This window comes from Tachypleus tridentatus, chromosome 12, assembly GCF_004210375.1.
Source record: "Tachypleus tridentatus isolate NWPU-2018 chromosome 12, ASM421037v1, whole genome shotgun sequence".
Taxonomy (NCBI): Eukaryota; Metazoa; Arthropoda; class Merostomata; order Xiphosura; family Limulidae; genus Tachypleus; species Tachypleus tridentatus.
Window position 1 is genome coordinate 7520364 of NC_134836.1, and position 26937 is coordinate 7547300.

The 26937-nt window shown below is 33.7% G+C and overlaps 1 protein-coding gene across 6 annotated transcripts in view; it reads left to right on the forward strand.

Annotated features, from left to right (window-relative positions):
• LOC143233556 (electroneutral sodium bicarbonate exchanger 1-like) overlaps positions 1 to 26937 on the forward strand; it is a 107268-nt gene that overhangs the window by 58230 nt on the left and 22101 nt on the right. For 5 of the 6 annotated variants that reach the window (XM_076469895.1, XM_076469896.1, XM_076469897.1 and 2 more), the window contains 9 exons: positions 212 to 345; positions 865 to 1042; positions 8849 to 9142; positions 10470 to 10583; positions 10987 to 11148; positions 12644 to 12822; positions 22133 to 22205; positions 25307 to 25375; positions 26496 to 26672. In XM_076469895.1, the coding sequence (XP_076326010.1) occupies positions 212 to 345; positions 865 to 1042; positions 8849 to 9142; positions 10470 to 10583; positions 10987 to 11148; positions 12644 to 12822; positions 22133 to 22205; positions 25307 to 25375; positions 26496 to 26672 (1380 nt within the window). Of the gene's footprint in view, positions 1 to 211; positions 346 to 864; positions 1043 to 8848; positions 9143 to 10469; positions 10584 to 10986; positions 11149 to 12643; positions 12823 to 22132; positions 22206 to 25306; positions 25376 to 26495; positions 26673 to 26937 lie in introns of those variants that run through there. The other variant, XM_076469900.1, reaches the window with a different exon arrangement.

Consider the following 26937-nt stretch of genomic DNA (forward strand, 5'->3'; position numbering starts at 1 on the left):
CCAAATATTTAAAAATTATAGATGCTAACTATTACAGGCCATTTTATATAAATTCTGTAATGTTTCCCCTTGTAATCCATTACAATTTATACTGTCTTTTATTTTATCATGTTACAAAACTTCATAAAATATCTTTTTATCTTCACTGTAACTTTTTAAAGTTACTTGAACATTTCAGAGCCCCTAAAGATTATTGTTGAAATAATTCCAGGGCGCTATAGAAAGTCTGCTGGCCGGATTTGTGTGTGGTGTTATTTATGGATTATTTAGTGGCCAACCACTGACTATTCTTGGCAGTACTGGCCCGGTGTTGGTGTTCGAAACAATATTATTTGGATTTTGCAGGTTAGGATTGATTTGATTAATGGCACTGTACTATTCTAATTGTGTATTATTTTGTATTTTAAGCTTATATTCTAACTTAGAATCTCAGTATTTATGTTTGTATCATCTCGAAATAATGATAATCATAAGTATTCTTCGTTGAAATTTAAATTTATTCTTTGGTATTATTTTGTATTTACGGTGTTTAGATATTTAGACAAGTACAATCTTTTTAAACCAATATATTTTAAATACTCAAGCAGCAATATAAAATTTAACCATTGAAATATGGAAATTATAAGCTGAGAAAATAAAATTGTTTTCAGTATCTGATAGAATATGCAACCAGACAGACATTTTAACTTTAAATCCCTGCTGAAAATTATTTGATCGAGACTTCAAGTCTTTAACTTTTCTTGTTAAAGCATTTTTAAGTATTACTTCTTAGACTAGTTTCGGAGCGAAAATAAAGAAAGTTATATGTGATTAAAGTAAATATTTTTATTTTTAGAATTTCACAATAAATATTTTTCTTTTCAGAGATCATGGATTAGATTATTTGCCTTTTAGACTGTGGATTGGAATGTGGACAGCTCTTATATTGGTGGTGATGGTTGCACTAGATGCTAGTGCCTTGGTCTGCTATATCACTCGTTTCACAGAGGAAAACTTTGCCACACTTATATCGCTTATTTTCATTTACAAAGCTATAGAAAAGGTCAGAGAATTTTTTTTATAAAGCTATAGAAAAGGCTAGAAACTTTATATAAAGTTACAGAGAAAGGTAGGGATGTTTTTCAGGATAATTTATAAAAAAAGAAAAATGCAAATAATAATTGTTATGGTGTAGACGCCTTCTAGAAGCCGGCGAAGCACAATACAGTTATCTATGTTGTCGTAGGACATTATGTTAGGCCTATTATATTTTTAAAACTACATTCCTAATCTTGTTCCTTACTCGTATTGCATTACTTTATTCGTATGTTGTAAAATCGAATTTACCTTAAATTTTTCTCCGAAGTTCGGAATACAATCAGACAATAAATTAGAATACCACCAAAATAATGGGATGTGAGACGCACACGAGAAAAAAAAAGGATAAAGATAAAAGTCTTCTATATGCAACTACCTAATAACACACTCCGACAAACCTAGTACAGTGTATATAAATTAGAAAAATTCTTGAAAGTGTTAAAAAATGCTAGTTGTTTTCACTTTCAAATATTCATCTATTGCGAAAAAGCATAATTTACCGGAGATTGTGTGTGTTTTTCTCATAGTAAAAAGACATCGGGCTATCTCCAGAGCCTACCGATGGGAATTAAGCGCTTGGTTTTAGCGTGGTAAATCGCAGACTTACCACTGTACTAGCGGTGCTCTGGCAGATCTTTCATTTATTCTAATGATATTTTCACACCTTTACTAAGCTTTATGAACATTTAAATCTAATATATAGTAAATTTAGGCTAACCTACAATACTAGATACTGATGCATATTAAAAACGAGTAATTGTATGTTCAAATTTCGTTGAGTAAATAAATAAAAATACACAAAGGCTAAATGAAATAGTACTGTTCTTACACTAACTGTTTATAGATATAAAATTTCTTAGTTTTCTGAGTAAAAAAATCTATATATCATATCATATTTTGAACTGAAAGTTTTGTATTAACTAAATTTTAGTACAGTGCTCATTTGGCCTAAACACGGTCTAAACGACAGAGCTAATTTGAAATCTGCATTCTAGTAAGGTGTTCAATTGATATGACGTTGCAATATAATTAATTATAAATCTGCTTTATATTGCAGAGCTAATTTCATCATATGACTGTTCTGACAATACGACTGAATGAAAATCTACATTTTAATGAAATGCTAAGTTCCTAACCATAAAACACACTGAAAATCCGCAACCTACTGCGGTGCGTAGATGGTCTGAAGATGGCCCTGACGAAAATTCTAATTTAAAATATTTATTAATTCATAATCAGTTGGTTTAATGGCGATGCGGTTAATAAAACTGACAGAAAAAGTGCATTCTTGTACGTTGCTCGGTCGATCTAACGATAATTTTTGCAGCACTACACTTTGAAAAACCTGCATTTCAGTGTAGTGCTCAGCATTTATCTGAAACTGGTACTGACAATAGGACTGATTGACTTGAGTAGTGATCAGTTGATCTAACAATGACCCTAGCAACTCCACTAATTAAAACTTGTATTCTAGCTCTGTGCTTAGTTGTCTAAAGACAATGTTAACAACAGTAATCTCAGAAAACCTTTAAACTAGTTCAGTTCTAATTTAACCTCACGACAGTCCTGACAATAATACTGACTAGTTCATTCCTCACTTGGTCAAAAGACGGTGTAAACAATAGTAATTATTCAAGATGAAGAGAACCCACGTGAAGTAAAAATGTATTCTAAAGACGGTTGGTATGAGTATTAAATTTTAATTAAAGTACAGAACAACGTTTCGACCTTCTTAGGTCACCTTCAAGTTAACGTTTCAATAATAATGTTTATAATAGTAATAATTTAAAGCCTGCTATGTTCAGTTGGACCCACGACGGTGCTTACAAAAGTACAGTCTACAAATTTACATTCTAATGCATAGCTTTGTATTGATCAGAAGCTAGTGTTGACAATAGGATTGATAATTCTATATGAAAATACGTTTAAACTGCGTAAAACCGTCATATGTAATTTTGACTTTGAAATATTGCTAAATTTATCGGTACAAAAAATACAGTACTGTGTAAATGTTATTTTGTTAACGTGAATTGAGATTTGGTGACTTGCAGTTAACAATAGCATTAGTTAGTTTTAATAGTTTCGCTTCGAGTTTATGTACCGATAGGGTATATTTTATTACAATTTACTGTAAGTAAGATTAGTTATTGACCGGGTACAACGCTTTAATCACTGGTGCAATCCTTATCAAATACTTGATAATGGGAACGTCGAACCGGCTCTAAAACTGTTCTTACTTAATGTAAAAGCTGTAAATTGTAATAAAATATTGGTTAGTTTTGTTTTTGTACTTCAGGAGTAAGGTTTATGCGCTTTGAAAACGTGTTCAGATCAGTGTATAACTTTTAATATTGAGCACCATCGTTAGTTTATTACTTACAAATAATTATTGTAATAACTTTCATTGTACTCTTTTCAGTCAACGTTAGTTTAACTAGTTCTGTTATTAATATGTTAGTTATTGTCACTTGTCTTGTGTACAAACATTCTGAGATAACTCCAATTCGTTATCGTACTTCCCTTCATTGTGTTGTCAGTTCTCTCCGAGACTTTCTACTGCTCACTCTAAAGTTTTTCAAGAAAAAATAATCAGTTCTTTTACCAAAGGAGTAGCATAAGATTTTCTGGTGGACTCAGTTCATTTGATAATCATACATTATTATTCACAGTATTCTCAAAACGAACCGTACCGTACTGAATACGAAAAATAAAACCCAGTGTGGACAGGCTTTAAGTCGTTGATATTTCTTACACGTTCAGAGTTATATTGATTATCTACAAAAGAATACTTGATAATTTTCGAACTATCGAGCCACATATTTCTTACTGCATGTTCTTACTTCCCAACGTAAGAAATGTAATGCTCAGTTAATGACGAGAACATCTTCCATAATCGGAATTTGTTGATTATGATAAGATAAAGTAGAAATATAAATCTTCAGCTAGTAATCACTCGAACTTTATAGTCTAATTTAAAAACTGTGGAATACAGAGAAACTGTGAATATTAGTGAAAACTATAATACAAAAAATGGATAATGTTAAAAAGAAAACAACATTACAAGATATGTAAAATAAAATTACAAGGTATATGAAATAACTTTACAAAATTTATAAAATAACATTATAAGATACACTGCTGGCCAAATTCTTAAGGCCAATGAAAATAAAGAAAAAATATGTATTTTGCGTTGTTAGACTCAACCACTGATTTGAGTAGAGCTTCGAAAGATGACAATAAGAAAAGGGGAAAAAATTTTAGCATTTAATAGGGAAAATGTGAACACTATGAAATTAGCCTAAATACAAGCTGGTCAAAAGTTTAAGACCATACTGAAACAAAGCGTTAATTGGTAAACACGTAACGAAATTTAGTCATTTGTGTTCAAGCATTAGCGTTGTCAACATCTCCCACTGACAATTCCTGTGTTACATTGGATGAAAACATGAAATTTGACAGAGTTTGAACGTGGCAGAATTGTTGAGCTGCAAAAGCAAGGTCTCTCATAACGTGCCATCGCTGGTGAGATTGGGTGTAGTAAAACTGCTGTTGCAAATTTCTTAAAAGACCCTAAGGGGTACGAAACGGGAATTTCAAGTGGTCGGTCCTAGAATATTTTGCCGGCGTTGAGCAGGAGGTTTCGACGGGTTGTCCGGCAAGACACCAGCCGATCGTCGAAGCAGATTAAGTCCCTTACGGACGCAGAATGCAGCTCAAGAACAATAAGACGGCATCTACGAGAGAAAGGCTTTAAAAACCGTAAACGTCTTCAAAGGCCACGCCTCCTTCCACACCACGAAACAGCTTGGTTAAACTTTGCTGAGAAGCACCAAACATCTGACATAAAAAAGTGTGCAAAAGTTTTGTTCTCTGATGAGAAAATATTTGACCTAGATGGTCCAGATAGCTTCCAACGTTACTGGCAAGATAAGGATATCCCACCTGAGACATTTTCTACACGATACAGTGGAGGAGGTTCCATCATGATCTGGGGTGATTTCTCCTTCCATGGAACAATGGAACTTCAAGTTATACAGGAGCGTCAAACAGCAGCTGGTTATATTGGCATGTTGGAGAGAGCATCCTTATTGACTGAAGGCCCTCGCTTGTGTGGAAATGATTGGATCTTTCAGCAGGACAACGCTGCAATCCACAATGCCCTTAGGTCAAAGGACTTTTTTATGGCGAATAACGTGATTCTTTTGGACCATCCAGCGTGTTCGCTCGAACTGAACCCCATTGAAAATGTTCGGGGTTGATGGCAAGGGAAGTCTATAGAAATGGACGTTAATTCCAAACAGTGCATGATCTTCGTGAAGCCATCTTCACCACTTGAAATAACATTCCAGCCAACCTTCTGCAAACGCTTATATTGACCATGCCAAAGCGAATGTTTGAAGTTATTCACAATGACGGCCGTGCAACTCACTACTGAGACCTCTTGTTGGGCATTTCCTACCCTGTTTAGGACTTTTTTTTGGAATGGTCTTAAACCTTTGACCAGCTAGTATTTAAACTAATTTTATATTATTCACATTTTCTTTATTAAATGCTAAAAAAGTTTTTTATTTTTATTTTCCCTTTTCTTATTTTCATCTTTCGAAACTCTACTCAAATATGTGGTTGAGGCTATAATAACAGTTATTACAAATAGTTATTACACATATTGGTTTATATATAAGAGTTTTACAAACTATACTGAGACTTCTGTCTGGTATGGAATTTAATATTTTATCGATGTTCACAGAGAGTGAATTGCTTCTATGTTGAAACTAAAGAACACTTCTTTTCACGGTTAGCTAGCTTCAAGCACACGAAAGCTTTTCACCGACGACAATATGTAATATTCTCGTGCAAATACTAACGTCAGAAGTTAATTCACTGAAGTTAAACGGTTTGTAATGTTTTAAATCTATAAACGTTCCTGGTCAAATATCTGTAGTGATCCGATTGATAAGCGTTTATCACAATTATAGCTTCAGAGGGTTATATAATACTGACCGTAGCAAACAAACAATATTATTTTGCTGTCTCTTGACGTCTATATGTTCATTAGGCGAGATTCTCGAATGTCCAACAGTATTCGAAGACATGCTAATATTTTTGTAAAATATATATTGTTGATTCTTACTCTCGAAAATCTTCTACAGACTTAGAAAACAAGCGATGTTAGCACAATACACATCCAACATCATACATCGAATGCATCAAACTGAAACAAACGCAGATATTAAAATAAATGTATAACAGTAAATCTGTTACAGTATTGTCTGGAAAGAGAAACATTTATTTCTATGCAACCATATAAACAATAAACACATTTTAGTTATTTACAAATATACGCATTCACATCAAGTATTCATTAACTTTCATATAGTTACAAAGAAGACACATTATAATGAGCCGCGTTTGGCCAAAAATTAGGTAAAATATGTAAAGCCTAATGTATAGAATGTTATTTCTGCAACAACTCCTGTCTAAAAATACACCACATTTTGTGTATCAATATCGAATTTGTTTTGATAAGGTGTGCATATGTGTTTGTGTGCTGGCTAAACAACGTTTAAATTGGAACAGGTTACGAAGTTTATTATTAATATAAATTTTTGGTTCTCTACCAAGTATTTATTACATACAGCATATGATGTTTTATAATTAATACAGTTTACAACTGAAAATTCATATATGTATATATAAATAACATGCCTTTATTTTATAATAAACAAAAAAGAATCGACGGCACAAATTAAAAGGATCCCCAGGGGACAGGCTATAATGTGGGATATAAAATGTACCCTTGTTTTGGAGGTGTCTGAGAAAATATGACCCACAGTGCCGTGGGGATAAACCACACCATCTACACTTCTACACCATGTAACAGAATTTTTACTTTTTCTTATTCCTGGGCAGAAAGTGTTATTTCCCAATTGCTTATGCCTAAGGTTAATGGAAAAGACCCATTTTTTTCTTCAAACTTTGCTTTTGTGACCTGGGTAATGAAATTTTCAAATTTACCCATTTTCCAGAACATTCCAGGTACATTCAGTGCTGAGTAGCTAATAGGGAATTTTCTCGAACTTACAAGAATTTTCAAGAACTTTCTAGAATGTTGTAGAACTTACGAGAATTTAAGAACCTTTTAGAATTTTTTAGAACTTTCCATAGTAATATATATATAGACTCACCACTCACCACTTCAGTTTAGTTCTAGCTGCCTAAGTGAACACACAGACCTATCTGATTTTATCAGAGATGACATCAAGGAGCTGCAAGCATTCTCCAGACGCGTGCGTTCTGCTATGTATGTGGCCAATTTATCAAGACAAGAGTGAAAAAGTACTCTGTGACAGCATCTGATAAAATGTGTGAAGCCTACAAAGCATATTTCGGCATGCCTGTCGGTGATCAAAACAAACTCTGGGCCACTTCATTTTACCTACGAGCACTGCAAAATAACTCTAAAAGGTAAGATGGACAATTTTAGCTTGCTTGAAAAGTAAGATTTTATATTATACAAATTTAAATTTAAATTATACCTTTTAAAATTTGAGTATCTTTTATTTTTTTTTTTTTTTAATTTTCAATAATATAGAAAAATATCACATATAAAATATTTTGCATGAACCTCTTACACATTAGTTGTGAATTAAATAAATTTATTCTTCATCATCATAATTTTATTTTGCTCTTTTGCAGGATGGTACTTGCTATTCCAAGAATTTGGCATGAACCCACTGACCACTCAAGCAATTGCTACTTATGCATAGCGAACCCTTCCAAACGCCAGGCTGGCAACAATGCATCTGCTATCATCCATCGCCGCAGCGCCACACTGCCCTGAGCTCCCTGTACTCACTCCGTCAGAGAGAAAGCAGCCTAAAAGTCCATCGCCTTGACGCTCATCTTGATAAATTCAAGGAGAACATGGGAGCATACTCAGAGGAGCAAAGCGAGCGCTTCCACCAAGATATATTGGACTTTGAACGTTGCTGCCAAGAAGTGTATGACGAAAACATGATGGGAGACTATATTTGGTGGCTGATACGTGAAAGTGATTTACATTATAGTCGTAAATCTCGAAATACTTCTCACTTCTAAACATTTTTGTATAACTTTAGTATAAATACATGTAAATCTTGATTCATATGTTGTTCTTTCAGACCTCATGAAAATGAAAATGTGCAAATTTTCACCTTTTAACATAGAAAATAGGTTAAATTCTAAATTTCATTATCCAAGGCACAAAAGCAAAGTTTGAAGGGAATAATGACCATTTTCTGTAGTTTTACAACATAAGCAATTAAGAAATAACACATACTATCCAGGAACAAAATTTGTGTTACATAGTATAATCATCTTAACCTTAGTTTGCCAGTCTCACATAAAGAATTTCATAAATAATAATAATAGCAATTAGAAATCATGGGAACGAGATGTGGGTGCTCAAGCCCACAACATCCCATATCTGTATCACATTCAGACAGTTGTGAGAAGATGGTTTGACTGTTGAGTACCAATATTCCATAAATAATATGTTCTTATATACAGAATAGAACACGGTAGTTCTTAATGCTTAAAGACAAGTTATGGTTTACAGATAATTTATTACCTTAGTATATATGCTTAAATATTAAGCAAATACTTAAATGTGAAAAAAATTACGAAATTAACCATAAATTACCTACGAAAGACCGACTCACGCACACCACAACTATACGGCACTCCCAAACCTGACAAACCTGGTTGTTCACTACTTTTTTGTATCTACTAGGTTCTGCATATCAATCATGACTTTCCCATCGACACTAATTCTAACTTTATGAAAAACTCTGAGTGCTACTGTACTCCTAATGAGAACACTAGCATCCAGTTCATCCATCTCAATTGGACAGAATTATCACGACTTGAGTGTGCTAAGGTTAATGGAACCATGGAAGGCGCGGGCTGTTCCCCTCCTGTCTATGTGCCTGATGTCTTCTTATTTTCCATCATCTTATTCTTCGGGACATTCTGTCTGGCCGTATTTCTGAAGACCTTCAAGTCTACTTCATTCTTTCAGACGAAAGTAAGTACATTATGATTTTTATTGAATAGTAATTACGGTCGACGTAAACTACCTTACAAAAATCATCTTATAATTACTAACCAAAGTGTAATTAAATACGTAGTAGACGAAACAAAAATCCAAACACATGAAAATCAATTAAACAAAATACTACTATAAATGAAAAAACAACACAGTCTCAGAAAATATTTTTTCTTACCTACGAAAGACCGACTCACGCACACCACAACTATACGGCACTCCCAAACCTGACAAACCTGGTTGTTCACTACGACCCATAATGTCGATCTATGAATCATTTAACTACAACCTCGGTAAATATATAGCGTGGGCATTTTCTAAATATGTAACATCAGCCAGCTCCTTCTTCAACAACTATTTTAACTTTATACGGCCTGGAATTGCCAGGTGGGTTAAGGTGTTCGACTTGTAATCTGAGGGTCGCGGATTCGAATCCCCGTCGCACCAAAAATGCTCACCCTTTCAACCGTGGGGGCGTTATAATATGTCGGCCAATCCCACTATTCGTTGGTTGGTTGGTAGTGATTACTAACAGCCTTTCTACTAGTCTTACACTGCTAAATTAGGGACGGCTAGCGCAGATAGCCCTCGTATAGCTTTGCGCGAAATTCAAACCATCAATACGTATCTCGAGATGGTTCATGTCCTTTCAAATTTATTTTCACCCCCAAACTGCCGATTTTCATTTATTTTACAGACCTCATTTCACCTGTATTCTGTAAATTTAGTTATCGATTTAAAAATAAAATAACTTTGGATATACGCGTATATGTAAATTAGGAAATTAATTGTTTTCTCAAGGTCTTTAATACGTATATAAACAATATTATTGACCCGAAATCCGCTTCTTCTCACCCTATTTCATATCTAAATATTCTGTGACTGCGTTTACTGGAATAGTTAAAATGGATTATTCCTTATACCGAGACCATTCAGCAAAAATGTTTTATTTACCCGTGTAATGTACTGTATGTCTGAAGTAAAAATTTTCGAACAGCTGCCGTATTTATAAGTTGCATTTTTTCTTTTTGATAACATTTTTAGTTCATAACTATAAACTAAACTAATTTGTATCGCATTGACTAGAAAATGTCAGTAAGAAACAGGAATAATCGAGTTGGTTCAGATTCGTTTTCATCTCTCCTCTCATCGCATTTCTGAGATCATAAAATAACCAACTTTTCCTGTTTTGATCATTTGTCTTTTCTTTTAATAGATAAATTATTGTTGATAATACCCGACAATAAATGTATATGTACTCAGAACCTTGAAATCAAAATATTTCAGTAGCTGTATATCATTACAGGTCCGAATGATCATCAGTGATTTTTCTATCGTTCTGGCTATTTTAATTATGACAGTAATAGACATGTTCGTTGGATTGAAAACTCCAAAACTAGACGTTCCTTCCAGATTACAGGTCAGTCTTACGTTCTATTATGGCTGCATTGAAGATGATCTAGTTGGCCTTTAAGAAAAGAAATTAGCTTGCTGGATACTGTATTCTTTTTATTATAGTTTAATTTCAATGTTACATTTTGAGAAAAAATAATAAAGACTTAAGTTGGAAGAATAACGAAAAGCGCATGGTGCTATATTTATTAAATACTTTAAATTAGCCTTTAATTTCATATAAATTTATCCTTTTATTGTAAAAAAAAAAAAAAAAGATTTCACGAGTTAGCTCTTGATATTAAGTTACTCAAAATAAAAAGTTAAATTTAGTACCATCGGACAGTACTTGTTTATTGCAATGTAATATTATCGTACTTTAGTTACGTTTTATGCCTTTGTATGCTCATATAAAAAAATAACATATTTAGCCTACTTGGGAAGGCCGAGGATGGTTGATACCATGGTTCGGTAAAAATCCCTGGTGGACGTCTCTCGCTGCAGTTTTGCCAGCTCTCCTTGCCACTATCCTTGTTTTTATGGATCAACAAATTACGGCAGTGATTGTCAACCGGAAGGAGAACAAACTGAGAGTAAGTGTTATTGGTTGTCAAGAATATAGAAAAAAGATTGTCTTTGTTTTTCTCTATTTATTTCACTCAAATATTTCTCAAAATTAATTTTATTTCGCTCATGTGATAAAAGATGTAATGAGTCTGAACAGGGGGCCTAACATGGCCAGGTAGTTTAAACCTTTGACTCGTAATCTGAGGGTCTAAGGTTCTAATCGTGGTCGCACCAAACATGCTTTCCCTTTCAGTCCTAGGGGCGTTATAATGTGACGAACAATCCCACTATTTGATGGTAAAAGAGTAGCCCAAGAGTTGGCGGTGGGTGGTGATGACTAGCTGTCTTCCCTCTAGTCTTACACTGCTAAATTAGGGACAGCTAGCGAAGATAGCCCTCGTGTAGCTTTGCACGAAATTAAAAAAAAAAAGTAAATCGTTGATCGGGTCACTAGTCGATGTTCATATGTTAACTACATTAATGTATTAGACAATCATATTATTCCTTCTTTCTTAGTGTTAGCAAATATCGTTGAAGGAGTCTCTTAAATTAAATGCGTATTAATTATTTTTTTCATTTTCATTCCATGTATGGTAAGAACATGCTAAATGAATTCTGTGTATTACTTACGCATATATTTTTTTTTTAATTTTTTAATATTATTTAAATTAAGAAATAGAGTGAATAAATATTTAATATTCTAGTGATATCGACAACTTGTTGACTGTTTACATTATAAAACAATATTTTAAGGCTAGTGTATCCAGTACACTTAGGTATAAATACCAGCATTTATTAATGGAGTACTCAAGAGTGAATGTTTCAAAGTCGTAAAATGTGAAGGTGAAGTAGAAAACCCAGCAGCGAAAGTTTTAAGTTCCTGGGAATAGTTTAAATTACGGAAGAAAAACGTATGTATCAAACAGCATTTATTCCGCAAATAAACTGTGCGATCTAGATAAAATAATTCTGCTTTTTAACGAGCGTGTAATTTAATTGACTCAAACAAATTCAGTAGGAAGAAAAAAATGAAATTAATATTGTTTATTTGTAATGAGATCAGAAGTTATTTTTATTTTGTAACATTTGTACAAAATATACAGGGCCCGTCATGACCAGGTGGTTAAGGCGCTCATCTCGTAATCTGAGGGTAAAGGGTTCGAATCTTTGTCACACCAAACATGCTCACTCTTTCAGTCATGAGGGCATTATTATGTGACGGTCGATTCCACTATTCGTTGGTAAAAGAATACCCCAAGAGCTAGCGGTGGGTGGTGAACGACTAGCTACCTTCCCTCTAGTCTTACACCGCTAAATTAGGAACAACTAGCGCAGATAGCCTACGTGTAGATTTGCGCAAAATTAAAAAAAAAATAAACTATATAAAACTTTATCTACAGCTAATAAATTTGTTGTGCTAACTATATGTTTTATATTGGTTTTTTAATGTTAGGTTTAAGCATTTCATTGTTCACTTCAAAAGCGTAATTTGATTTTTTGAATTATTTATAATAATACAAGAAAGGGTGTGGCTACCACCTGGATTTACTCATTGTTGCCATCAACATTGCACTTTGTTCTGTATTTGGTCTGCCGTGGTTTGTAGCGGCTACTGTGTTAGCCATGACTCATGTCAACTCTTTGAAGATGGAATCAGAAACTGCTGCTCCAGGCGAAAAACCTCAGTTCCTAGGAGTTAGGTAAGGTGTTGGAAAAAAAATTGATAAATCATTTTTGGTTTAAAATATTTTATTTTCTAGTAAATAAAAATGTCTTGTAACGTACTTATATTACATCAATTAATAAGTTAGATGATAGAGAATCTAATATGCTAAATATTTTACACAGAGATTTAATAAAAATTTAATATGTAATGAAAATAATATGTTATTTCTAATTCTCAAATTCAATTCTATATTTTTCACTTACTTACTACACTTTTCCGCTTCTAAGAACTAGTTACATGTGGTCTGTTCTTTCTATTAGCACTTTTTACAAGTTTAGTTACCATACACTAGTGGATTAAAACGAGTAAAACTTGTCCTAAGGAACATAATTGTTATAATAACCAGCAATAAAATCATTATAGACATAGATATTTTTATTTGATTGTAATTAAGCACAAATCTACACAAATGGCTATCACTCTGCCCACCATAAGTATCGAAACCTAGGTTCTAGTGTTGTAACTTCACAAACATACTGCTGTGCCATTGAGGGGCTTAGAGATGGCAATCATATACAATGTGGTTTTCTTTCAGCAGGCCAAGTAAATAATGTCTTACAGCCTCGAAAGTCTTGCTTCTCTCGTTTACGTTGAAATTACTGGTCAGTGTTAACATTTCTTCCTCACAAAACACACCTCTGATCTACTTGTAACCAAAAAAAGTTAATATTGATAACTTGGTAGAAGAACAAGATTCCTTGTACAGAATTCTCCTGGTTTTCGACTTTTCAGTTGTTCCTATTTTTACATACTCTTTTATTTCTTATTTGTTTTTTGTTATCATGTAGCGCACTCCAAGAGGGCTTCCAGCTAGCGCGGAGCCAAGCTTTCAATACAAGACCGTAGTCCATGTATGGGACAGGCACGGTCGTGATATCACTAGTGCAAACAGATTTAGCTGTAGTGTCAGCGAGCTCTTTCCCGAGAATACGTGGCCCGGTATCCAGAAGAACTGAATAGAAATAGATGATAAAGATAAACAGGCCAATTGGTATTAAATATCGACAAGAACAAAATGAGAACTAGCGTGAAGCGATTCCAGGGCCAGTAGAGAACTAAGTGAATCCGTATAAATAGTACAGCTCATTTACTGCACAGCTTCTATGTGATCCAAAGCAAGAGAAATGGCGTACTGTTGTTTTCTTGACTGCATCATCAATTATAGTTAAAGGGTACTCATATTTCATTTTGAAATGTGTTTTGAATTTCGTTTTTCACGTTTTAATTGGTTCGTAGTCTCAATACTGGTTTTATACATTCTTTTAATGTTCCTTTGTGGCCCAGCATGGCCAGGTGGATAAGACACTCGACTCGTAATCCGAGGGTCACAGGTTAGAACACCGCCACGCCAAACATGCTCGTCCTTTCAACCGCAGAAGCGTTATAATGTGACGGTCAATCCCACGTTAAGAGCAGCTCAAGAGTTGGCAGTGGGTGGTGATGACTAGCTGCCTTCCCTCTAGCCTTACACTGCTAAGTTAGGGACGGCTAGTGCAGATAGCCCTCGAGTAGCTTTGCTCGAAATTCAAAACAAAACAAACATGTTTCTTTGTGTTATGGATTTTACGTTTTTACGTTGCTCGTTAATTTGTTAAAAAGCATATTTCTCCTTCTCTCATAAATCCAGTATATGTCACCAACATGTGCAACAGGGTAACTAAACGAATGTTTGAAAGAAATAAAATTTGATAAACACTAATCTTTATTCACTTTTAAGAAATACAAACGCGAAAATACCACAGTTATTTGGAACACCAAAGTTTCACAAAGAACATTTTTGACTAAGATTAATCCTATCAACGTATAATTGCTTTGCTTATGGATTATGTAAATGGCCATCTTGTATCTCAAAACGACACACATACATAAATTGAGAAAACTGTCATACACAGCTTTTACAATGTAACAAACAGGTTGAAAAAAGGAAATCTTAGTAGTAGTATTTATAGCTTCGGTATAGAGTCGATGTACACAAAAATACTGGTGTTTTGAAAACCATTTTAATAGCAAATAAGTAACGATTAAAACAAAATATACGAATACATTTGAAAGATATGAAGCAGCTATTAGAATTAGGAATTAAATTATCAACTGTCTTATGTTTAAAAAAAACTTCAATGTACAAATAGAAGGTCTAAGAATTAGAAGTCCATTAAATCTCCATTGTTATGAACTTTCTTCCTCATCACCATAGAGGCAAGTACTAATAATACAGCAATATTTCCAACACTCTTCTCCTGGCTATATGTTCATTATGGTGTAAATTTTTAATACATTAACAAGCAATAGAATTCACAACAGGAAAATATTTTTTGTATAAAATTCCTAAACGTGAACACAAAGAAAAAAGAAACATTTAGTTTGAAAATTCGACAAAAAACCTTCACGATGGAACTTTTGTAAAATGGTTTCTCGACAAGTTAAAAAAAATTAAAAAGTGAAACACTACCAGAATGTATGATACCAATTTGAACCAATGAGAACGTGAAAAACGAGATTAAATACATCAGAGAATATTCCAAACTAAAAAATGAGGACCCTAAGTATAACTGATGACGTAGTAAAGAAACAGAAAACATTTACACATACAAGAACAACAACATACCTCACAAAAACACACAAGAGAATATGCATGTTTATGGATCAATATCATTTTTATTTGTTATTAGTGAAAAATTAATGAGATTATGGTACAACTTGAGCAAAAAGTTAAGGTAAAAAAATGAAATCATAACCACAGTAACTAATATTAAAAGTTTTCCACCAAAATTATATGATAATTAAAAATAAGAAAATAACAATAGAATGTTTTGACTGTAAAAATTTCTATATAAGAGAAACGTATGGGAAAAATCACTAATATATGCAAGGAATATGAAAAACGTCCTCGGCGGAGTCAGCAGACAGCCCGATGTGGCCTTGCCATAAGAAAAAAAAAAGCACACACATGTAAAACGTAGAGTGAAACATAAATGAACATAAGACTGAAAAATAACAAGAAATAAAATTCTAAAAATGTAAGGTATTGAATATAAAGAGAAACCCAAACAAAGGAAAATGTCTTAAAGCAGTAAGAATAAGAGAACTGACAGCTGAGATTAATAAATCATCAGGAGCGCCATTATATTTGTATTAGTTAATTACATTCACAACCAGAGAGCACTAATATCGTTACCCCAATTATTAGGTTAGACTATTTTTAGTATGAATATATTTGTACCTTAAATGTTTACTCTTTCACTGTTAAAGACGAAACGTTGTACATAAATAAATCTATTATCCCACAAATAGTTGTTTCAAAGCTTCTCACTATTCTTCTTTATAATCTTCCTATACCTTAAGTTTCAATTTGGTTGATGGTCTGAACTAACTTTTTCTCTTAATTCAAACCTCTAAATCACTTCATTTGTCCCATCGATTAAAATATCATAATCAGACTTTATCTTAATTCACTTTTTGTACCATTCAATAGTTCCACCTATCATTTGTTACCAGTTTAAACATTTTTATTTCTCATAAGTTCGCATATATACTCTTCAAAACAAGAAACGCAAAAGGGATATTTTTTATTTTAAAGAGAAGTATATGTAATAACGTTACAAGCTCAGAGTATGTGATGTTACACGTGTTAAGGCACTGATTGTCAGACCAAAATGACAATAAAAGTTGTGCACTTTGAAAACGGAGGAAAACATCGGATTTTTCGCCAAAACGCATTCGTGTCCAATAAATTTGTTTGAGAGATCTGCATGTTCTGCAAGTGCAACATGTGTAAAATCCCTATAAAAGTAACGGGTTCTCGGTTTCCATAGCTCAGTGTTAAGCCACAGACACGCAATACAGTTACGCCAAGACTGACTGAAGCACAACGCAACAACGCCATTGGTCGTTTGGAAGCAGGCGAATCTCGATCAGATGTTGCCAGAGCTGTGAATGTCCACCAAAGCACCATCAAAAGGCTATGTAATCGTCACCAACAACATGGATCAACTCGTGACCGTCCACGATCTGGCAGACCTCGTGTGACCACGCCCGCACAAAATCGCTACATCCGGTTACGTCACCTTCGGGATAGGACCACCAATGCGACGTCTACTGCTTCAACCACACCAGGGCTGCGTAGGATTACCGATCAGACCGTACGCAACCATCTACGAGATGCAGGAATCCGACCTCGACGTCCAGTCAGAGGCGTCATCCTCACCCAGCAACATCGTCAAGCACGGCTGCAGTGGACTCGAGCACATCGGGTATGGCCTCATCGACGATGGAGGCATGTTTGGTTTAGCGATGAATCACGTTTTATGCTTCGTAGGCAGGATGGAAGGACCCGTGTTTACCGTCGCCGAGGCGAACGTTTTGCAGCAAACTGTGTGCAGGATGTTGACAGATTTGGTGGTGGCAGCGTCATGATATGGGCTGCCATCGCCTACAATGCCAGAACAGACCTTTTGCACATTCGAGGGAATCTTACGGCTCAACGATACGTCGACAAGATTCTTAGGCCCCATGTGCAACCCATCATGGTGAACGTCAACGACGTTTTTCAACATGACAACGCCCGTCCTCACACAGCCGGACTCACCACTGTCTTCTTGAGACACCACAACATCGACGTTCTTTCCTGGCCCTCCAGATCACCAGATTTAAACCCCATCGAACATCTTTGGGACGAGTTGGACCGACGTCTGCGACGGCGACAACCTCAACCGCAGATACCTCAGCTTGTAGCAGCTTTGCAGGCTGAGTGGACAGCCATTCCACAGGATGTGATTCGTCATCTCATTGCTTCCATGGGCAGGAGATGTCAAGCAGTTATTGATGCACACGGGGGGCATACTCGTTATTGACGTTGAGTGACGTTAAACTTCAACTAGTGAGCGTAGACTTCGCCTTTGCAGACTTTGGATGCTCAGCAGTGAATGTGCAAAGTTTCACACACGTCATACAGAACTACCCGGAATAAACTTGTTAACAATTTGTCTCAAATTTTGCCTTTTGCGTTTCTTTTTTTGAAGAGAATATTATACTTTGGTCTTCCTTTGTATTTACTTTCTCCGCCTTCATTAATTGTCCTCCCTTTCCTTTAAAAAGAAAAACTACTCTTCTCAGTCCTCTTTGTTTGCCAATTCCAATTAATCTCTTTTTAATCATTTTTTATTTTTTCAAAGTTGAAATACAGTTTACCACATTTTGCATTTTCCTTGTTTAATCTGCATAAGTTTTGTCAAAGTAAATACTTTATCGTTTAAATTTTCCCGTCTATTTCAGCACGTCTTATTTTTCTCTCTCATTCTGAAGTTTCAATGACCTGTTTTTCCCTCGTACCTTTATTTTTCTATCTGTGATCCTTTTACCTTTTAATACTTCTACTCCAAGCCTTATTTTAACAAAATGGTCTAATTTTCATTGAGTTACTCCTCTTCTGAGCCATTTATAATAATGTTATTTCTCCTACTTCCATTCTCCAAACAAATTCATCTTTCAAAATTTGTATTTCGGTTTTTCTTTCCTCAAATTAGAGTTTAGGTGTGTTTTTTTTTCAGATCTTGAGTTTTGAAACCTGTTTTGGGTAAAGCAAAGAAAGCTCATTTTGTCGCTTTGTGCCAAATAAAACATTAATGTAACCAACGATTTAGGGATTAGTTTTGTGATAAGTTGCTTGTGATTTGTAAACCATTGAATTGAGTTTAAAAAAAAAAGAAATGGTTTAGTGTGTATGTGTGCGTTTTTCCTTTACCAAAGCCACATCGAGTTATCTGCTGTGTCCACCTAGGGGAATCGAATCCCCTGATTTTAGCGTTGCAAATCCTTAGCTTGCCGCTGTCCAACGGGAAACGACTAGGTTTAGTAAAATATAATTAAGAAAGCTATTTTAAAACGTACATATTACTCTATTAAAGTAGTTTTCAAAAGTTTACTTGTATTTTTAAACTACTTGATCAATTCTGTTTTTAACATATAAATAAATATTATATTTATATTATACCCTCACAATTTTGTATAAGCACCTTCTTAAAATAAATGAATAACTTGGTTTTAATAATGTGTATCTATCGTTACATAATTATAAATATTTGTTATTAGATTTTTTATTTTTAAAAATGGTGAGATACTTTTATTTTTAACTTATATTCAGCTAATTATCTCATTAAAAGCTAAATCAAATGGCCTTTAACATTCTTTTGTTAAAAAACAATTTTTCATATTTTATTATTTCCTCATAAATCCTACTTCTTATTTATTTGTATGAGTAATTAGTAAATAAAAAGTATGACAGGAAATGAAAATAGAAAATTAATTAAATAATTAAAAACAAGTCATGTATTGAACAAGAAACGAAAGAATATTTCTGGTGTAAAGACCTTCTTCATCATTAATTTCTTTTATTGTTGGAAGAAGAGAACTAAATTAGTAATTAAGCCTCGAACCAGTTATTTTATGTATCCTAATGTTAGCAGTAAGAGATATTTGGTAAATATTTAATCAAGTGTGATGAAACACAATATAACTTTATAAATTCTATTTTATTGCTTTATACGCCGGCTTTTATAATGTGTGCATCTTTCAAGTTGTTCAGCTTTTTATCTTCATTGAAACTTTAACCAGTTAAACACCAAATTTAGTGTGTGTTTTTCTTATAGCAAAGCCACATCGGGCTATCTGCTCAGCCCACCGAGAGGAATCGAACTCCTGATTTTAGCGTTATAATCCGGAGACCTACCGCTGTACTAGCGGGGGGCCCAAATTTAGTGAAGAATTTGTTTAAAAGGGCGTAAACTATGCGCTCAACAGCTTTTTATTTGCAAACTTAAATCAGAGAGAAATTGGTAGAAGGCGATATAAAGATATATCACTCTGGTTCTTTCCTACATCTTTGGAATCATGAAATTAGCTTATAGATGTTTGTGTGTGGATTTCTATCTTGTTTTTAAATTAATTCTTGTGATATTAATATTTTCCATAAAGTCTTAATAAAAACAAAGTTTTGTTTTATTTATAACGATAAGTCCATTCTCTTTAATACCATGGTGAAGACTGATATATACGATCACATTAAGTATAAGGTATAGATAACTATAGCATACAATCACATGGAGTGGTGGTTAGTCCGCTCAGTTTCGAATATCACTTACCGAACATGCTCGCCCTTTCAGTAGTGATGGTGTTATAACGTGACAGTAAAAACCACTATTTATTGTAAAACAGGACAGAACAAGAGGTGGTGAGTGTCTTCCCTCTAATCTACCAGTACTATATTATGGACGACTAACACAGATAGCCTGCGTGTAGGTTTGCGCGAAATTCAGAATAATCCAAATCAATCATCTAAATTTGTTTTCGGACTAATAATGTGATAACACATACGAAAGTGAAAATATCCGAGTTAATATTATCTCATGAATTGTCGTGGCACGAAAACGTTATGTAAATTAAAACTGCAGAGAATGACCAAAAGTTAGCATACAGTGAGTAATGTAACAACGTAACAAGGAACATTACCTAGTATTCATATCAGTGTAACCATACTAACAATTTCAGAGAGGGATGAACAGGCCAACGCAAAACCTGACCCTTCCTGATCCAAAACATGGAGAAGAGGTTTTTTATATGTATTGAAAGTTGCTACGTTATATAGGAATTAATTCCTAAAGCCAGTAGCCAGATAGCCTTCTGCTTTGCGCAAAATTCAAAAACCAAACCTATTGCCAGCTGTTTTGAATTTTGGCGATTACATAAAACATACCAAGTCTAAGTTTGGGATATCGTACTAAATTTAGAAATTCGATGAAATTATGCTTTAAAATTCTTGTAAGTCTAAAAAGTTCAATTTGAATTTCACGTAAAGTTACATGAAGGCTATTTGCAATAGCAACCCATAATTTAGCAGTAAGACTATATGGAAGGCAGCTAGTCTTTAACATCTACCTTCAACTCTTGGGTTACTCTTTACCAACGAATACTGAATTTAACCGTACCCTTTATAACGTCCCTAAGGGTGAAAGGGTGAGCATCTTCGGTGGGAGGGGGATTCGAACTCACGACCCTCAAATACCGGGCCCACCTGAAGATCCCATGATAAAGAAATTTATTAATAGGTATGTTTTATAATTTTCTTAATATAATATTCCATTTCAGTCATTTGTCACAGATATCTATGATTAGATTTTTAATGGAGTCTTGAATGCCCTTTTGTTTTACTTTATACTTACTTCGTAAAAATACTAAATGTTTGGTTATTTTAAAATGCAATGATCAACATATGTCAAGAAAAAGATAACGTATGTAATATATGATTCAAGAAAAAGAAACACTTTTATACAACTAAATTTTACTTTGATAATGCTATCTAGTCTTTATTTTATACCATACATAATCACCTTCGTATGAAGAAACTTAAAACTTAAGATTGTGGTTCAATGTTGTCAAAACTTCTGTACTTGTTATCGAAGATACTTATATCTGCTACAACGCTGAAGATCGAGTTTCGATACATGTGGGGGCACAGCACAGACAACGCATTGTGTACATTTGTGTTTAACTACAAACAAACAAATTTATAATTATATAAGTAAAGGTTATGGAAAATTATGAAAGCCATTCGTTGAGTTTGTACCTTTTCGGTCTTGTAGAAAATAAAAGAAAAATATGTTACTTTATGTAGAGGAGGGGTTTTTATCTATCAGTAAAAGGGTTTAGAAGTAAATGTACTAAAGGTCATTCACTATTTTTCTTCCATTTTGTTAACCTCAGTTGGGCCTTGATATGAAGAATAAAATTATTTGTTTCCGAACAGTCGTTTTGTATTATTTTAATAAATATAGTTCATTTATTGTTTTAGCTTTCTTATAACGCTGTTTAAAGATTCTTTAATTTATGATATTATAAATTGTTCATTTTGGTTTTATGGTTAATTTCAATCATTTTAATTAATTATAAATATATGTCTATTGTTTAGATATTTTGCAGTATTTTCACTTTGCACTTACACCTGTTTTTGATTTTGAAAATTGAAATATAAATGCAAAACGAAAAACGCATATAAAAGTCTTAAATTTATCGTGTATTATATTAAATCTGTCTGATTTGCTACTTATTTTCGATTACTAGGTTTAATTATCTTCTGTATTTTTATATCTTTATTTACTTTAATTTTGTTATTGTATATTTTACTTTTCTTGCCAAGGTATTATCCAGTGTATGACTATATTTATTAAAAATAGAGCAAGAAAAAATGTTGAGTAACTAGTTGAAATCATATGTGTATTCTCCTTATCTCTTAGGGAACAACGTGTTACCCACGTGCTAATCTTTGTTTTGGTTGGAATGTCTGTTTTCTTTACTACTGTATTAAAGGTAAGGGTGGGCTTAATAAACCAGTAAACAGATGTAAAAGTAATTTAAAGTAATTTAAACTTTGATCTAATTTGGAACGTAACTTCTTGTGTGTACCTATTTGTCAGAAACTAATTTTCTGGAATATATATACAGTAATGTAAATTTATAGGTGTGTTGGACTGAGCATTATTTTCCAGTAGGTGTTTGTGACTTGTTGGCGATAAATTAAACAATAAACGAACAGCACGCGTTGTCTTGTTTCTAAAGTAACATATATATTCGAAATAAGTCAAAGGTATGTACAAAAATTATTTACACTTTGGAGATCATAGTTGTATCTTAAACACTATATAATTCTCTTCTTGTGAAATTTTCACTTAGGTCGGTTCAATTGCTTCATAATTCAGTTGACAAGACAAACTATTTTCTCTATTTTTATCGCAGTAGTATCCATGTATCAGTCATTTACGCTGTGGCATGGTTATTGCAGTTGTATTCTAAGCTTCTAATAATCGTCTGCTCTTCGTACTTCGAATAATCACCTCCTCTTCATATTTCCAATAACTGTTTGCCTTTTGTAAAAGTCCATACAAGCAGGTTCAATTAGCTTAGAACATTCTTTGATAAGACAAATAATTATTCTCTTTATCTGTTTCAAACTGCTAATCTTACTCTAACATATCAACCGTTAAGCCATTCATTCCCACGATGGATAATTTTACGTTTTCTAACTTATTTTTGATCGATCCTCTCTTTCACGTGACTATACTTTTTTACTCTGTTTCTGCATTCCTGTTTGCAACAAGTTATATGTCTTTCACTTATGTCTTCTAGAAATCTCCATAGCCTCACCATCAATGGATTGCAAACACAAAATAAATAAATTAATAATACTACCTACACTAAACAGTCTTTTATATCTGACAGTATTACGCTACTACCGGTGCCAAGAAAAATAATTATATACAAGTTAATGAACTACTAAATTTTTAATCAAATCTAATAATGAAACTAGGATGTTTTTACATTCATAAATTTTATTCCAACGACTTTAAAAACTATTTTGACATTAATTATTAGTCAATCATTTCCCTTGTAGTCAAAGAGGTATCATAAAATTTGGGTGGAATTATTAGAGTTGAACATTTTATATATTTTAAAACGAACTATTTTTTGATTTTCCGTTGCTTCTTCAAGAGGTGGGTGAGATATTACGTTTATTATATTTTCATTTGTACAAGAAAGTAATTCGAACCTGGCAGGATGTAGTATAATAATCATCTTCATAGAGACTTACTTTTCCACTGGTAATTCTACGGACTTAGAACGCTACAAAGCCCGGCATGGCCAGGTGGTAAAGGCATTCGACTCGTAATCCGAGGGTTGCGGGTTCGAATCCCCGTCACACTAAACATGCTCGCTCTTTCAGCCGTGGGAGCGTTATAAAGTTACGGTCAATCCCACTATTCGTTGGTAAAAGAGTAGCCCAAGAGTTGGTGGTGGGTGGTGATGACTAACTGCCTTCCCTCTAGTCTTACACTGTTAAATTAAAGACGGCTCGCGCAGGTAGTCCTCGTGTAGCTTTGCGCAAAACTCAAAAACAAGCAAAACAAAGTACAATGCTAAAATGTGATTTTGCTCCAAATAAAACAACAACATAGAACTTTTATTCCACTGTAGAAGTTAAAATAATATCAAAAGTAAAATATGTTGACCTAAATGTCTCACTTCTTGGGTACTTCTCCTGAGTTGAGAATAGCAGTTTGAATTAAAAACTACTGAAAAGGTCGTAGGTAAATTTTGATTACATGAAAATATCCTCAATTTGATTATATGAATTGTTGAAGAATAATGTATCAAGTACTGTTACATTACGAACTAGTTTAAAACGATATTTGAAACACTTATGTTCTAAAAGTTGATTATCATGAAGCTTTGATGATTCTACGTCTTCATTTCGTATATATATATAAAAAGTTTTCATTTTTTTGTAAATTACACCTACGTGGAAGTGAGTAGATCAGTGCATTTCTATTAACCTGTGTACATAGGCCTGGCATGGCCAGGTGGTTAAGGTGTTCGATTCGTAATCCGAGGGTCGCGGGTTCAAATTCACGTCACACCAAACATGTTCATCCCTTCAGCCGTGGGGGTGTTATAAAGTTACGGTCAACTATTCTTTGGTAAAAGAGTAGCCCAACAGTTGGGGGTGGGTGGTGATGATTAGCTGCCTTCCCTCTAGTGTTACACTACTAAATTAGGGACGGTTAGCACAGATAGTCCTCGAGTAACTGTGCGCGAAATTTAAAACAAACCAAACTGTGTATACAAAAAGAAAGGCTCACGCTCACATATGCCTAAAACCTGTAGTGAAACAAGATAAACTAAATTGCTACGAGTGTTGAAAATAGACTCAAGTAAAGAATAGGAAAATGTCTTATGCTATCTTGTTTTTTAAATACGTTTTTACCTTTTCTTTATTCCTTTTTTTTAATACTAAGAAAAATAAGTGACGACACATCTCATTGTTTCAACCATTTTGTGTTGTTGTTCATAAGCAAATAAGTTATTTTACACTTATTAATTAATTTGAATTATTTCTTTATTTTGAAACTTGCCACATTTTTATGTATGTTGTATCCATCTAATATAATGGTTAGTTTCGAAAATGTTTCTTCAAATAGAGTTAAAATTGGAAATTGATAGTTCCACCTTTTGAATTTGTCCAAAAGAAATTATATTTGAATCATTAAAATAACATTATACCACCGACGTAAATCTTTATTACATTTTTTCTTTTCTCATTTCCTTTATTACCTGAACATCGAACCAAATTGACCACTGGAGCTTTCAATTTTTTTAATTATTATCATAAACAATTTAATGAATTTGTAGAGGTACTAATATATTTAATGTATTTATAGTGGTACTAATATATTCCGATATGAAAAAAATACACGACAGAGAGTAGAACATTAATTGTTCACAAAATGACTTTATTATGTTAATTAACTTTCCTAATATCTTATTTACGTGAAATTAAACTAAGATTGATATCTTAATTAGTTTTCTGTTGTCCCTATTTTACTTTATATTTCCAATTAAAAATTTATTTGCAGCATATTCCTATGCCTGTACTGTTTGGCGTCTTCCTATATATGGGTGTTTCAGCCCTGAAGGGCTTACAGGTACTTTTTTCTTTCTAAAAATACTAGAAATTAGAAAGTAAAGTTTTGGATATTAAAATTTTTCTGTTGTGTAATTTGAAATTATTGGATTTCAGGTAATTTATTTTCATGTAGCGTTATTTATTCGAATATAGATTGAATCCGGGTGAGTATACATCTGTTGGTTCATGTTATTATTCAGTCAACTTTATATTGAACATATTTAAACAATACTACAGTAACCACAGTTTACTCCCTCTAATGTTTATACTAATGATTTCTGGTTTATTTTGTCTGTCAAATAATACAGTACATGTATTAAAATGCTGTTATTGTTGTTCTTTGTTATTAAGCACAAAGCTACAGAAAAGGCTATCCTTGCTCTTCCCACCACAAGTATCGAAACCCGGTTTCTAGAGGTATATGTACATAGACATTGGAGCGTTAAACTTCTATAGTGAAACAAATATGCACTGTTGCATTTCTGGTTGCATAAAATATAAAGTTTTAAGAAATATGGACAATTCAAAAGACATTTCAATTGTTAACTTTCGCCTGTCTTAAGATCATCGAAGTCTTAAGTTCTCACTGTGCGATACAAAATTATGTATATGCGTGTACATGTAGCGGATTATGTAATATGTTTAATAAACAGTAAATTGCTCCTGGTCTTTACGATGTTGGCCAGGCATGATCACGTGGATAAGGCAGTTGACTCGTAATCTGAGGGTTGTGGGTTCGAATCCACGTCACACCCAACATGCTCGCCCTTTCAGCCATGGGGGCGTTATAATGTAACGGTCAATCCCACCATACATGTAAAAAACGGCTGGTACGGATAGAGAAAGCACAATGTACAGGAGCAAACAACGTTTTGACCTTTTTCGGTCATCGAATCTGAGGATGACCGAAGAAGGTCGAAACGTTGTTCGCTCCTTTACATAGTGCTTTCTCTATCCATGCCAACCGTTTTTTACATATATAATTTTCTCGTCATCACGGGTCAATCCCACTGTTCGTCGGTTAAAGAGTAGCCCAAGAGTTGACGATGGGTGGTGATAGCCCTCGAGTAGCTTTGTGAGAAATTCAAAACAAACCAAATTTTACAATGTTGCCATCATTTTTCTTTTTCTGATTTCAGTTCTTTGATCGGCTGTTGATTATCTTCATGCCACAGAAATATCAACCAGATTACATATTTCTCCGCTATGTTGAGACTTTACGGGTTCACCTATTTACGTTCATCCAGTTGGCTTGCCTAATTATTTTATGGGTTATTAAATCATACAAGCCAACGTCTATCGCTTTTCCTCTCATGGTAAGACATGGTCCATTATTTACTAAAGATATACTTATTTTTCAGAAAATGGTAACGCATAGATCATTAGTATAATCCCAAGTTCTAGTCCTTTCACTGAGAACGTGATTTATATCACTAGGTGTAAATGTAATAAAACATATATTGGGGAAACACAACACCCGTTAAGGTAAGGTTGAAAGAACGCCAGAGATATTAAGAACTGTTGTATAAACATATCAGCAATAGCTTTAGTCGTTCAGGGAAACGATCACATAATAAACCT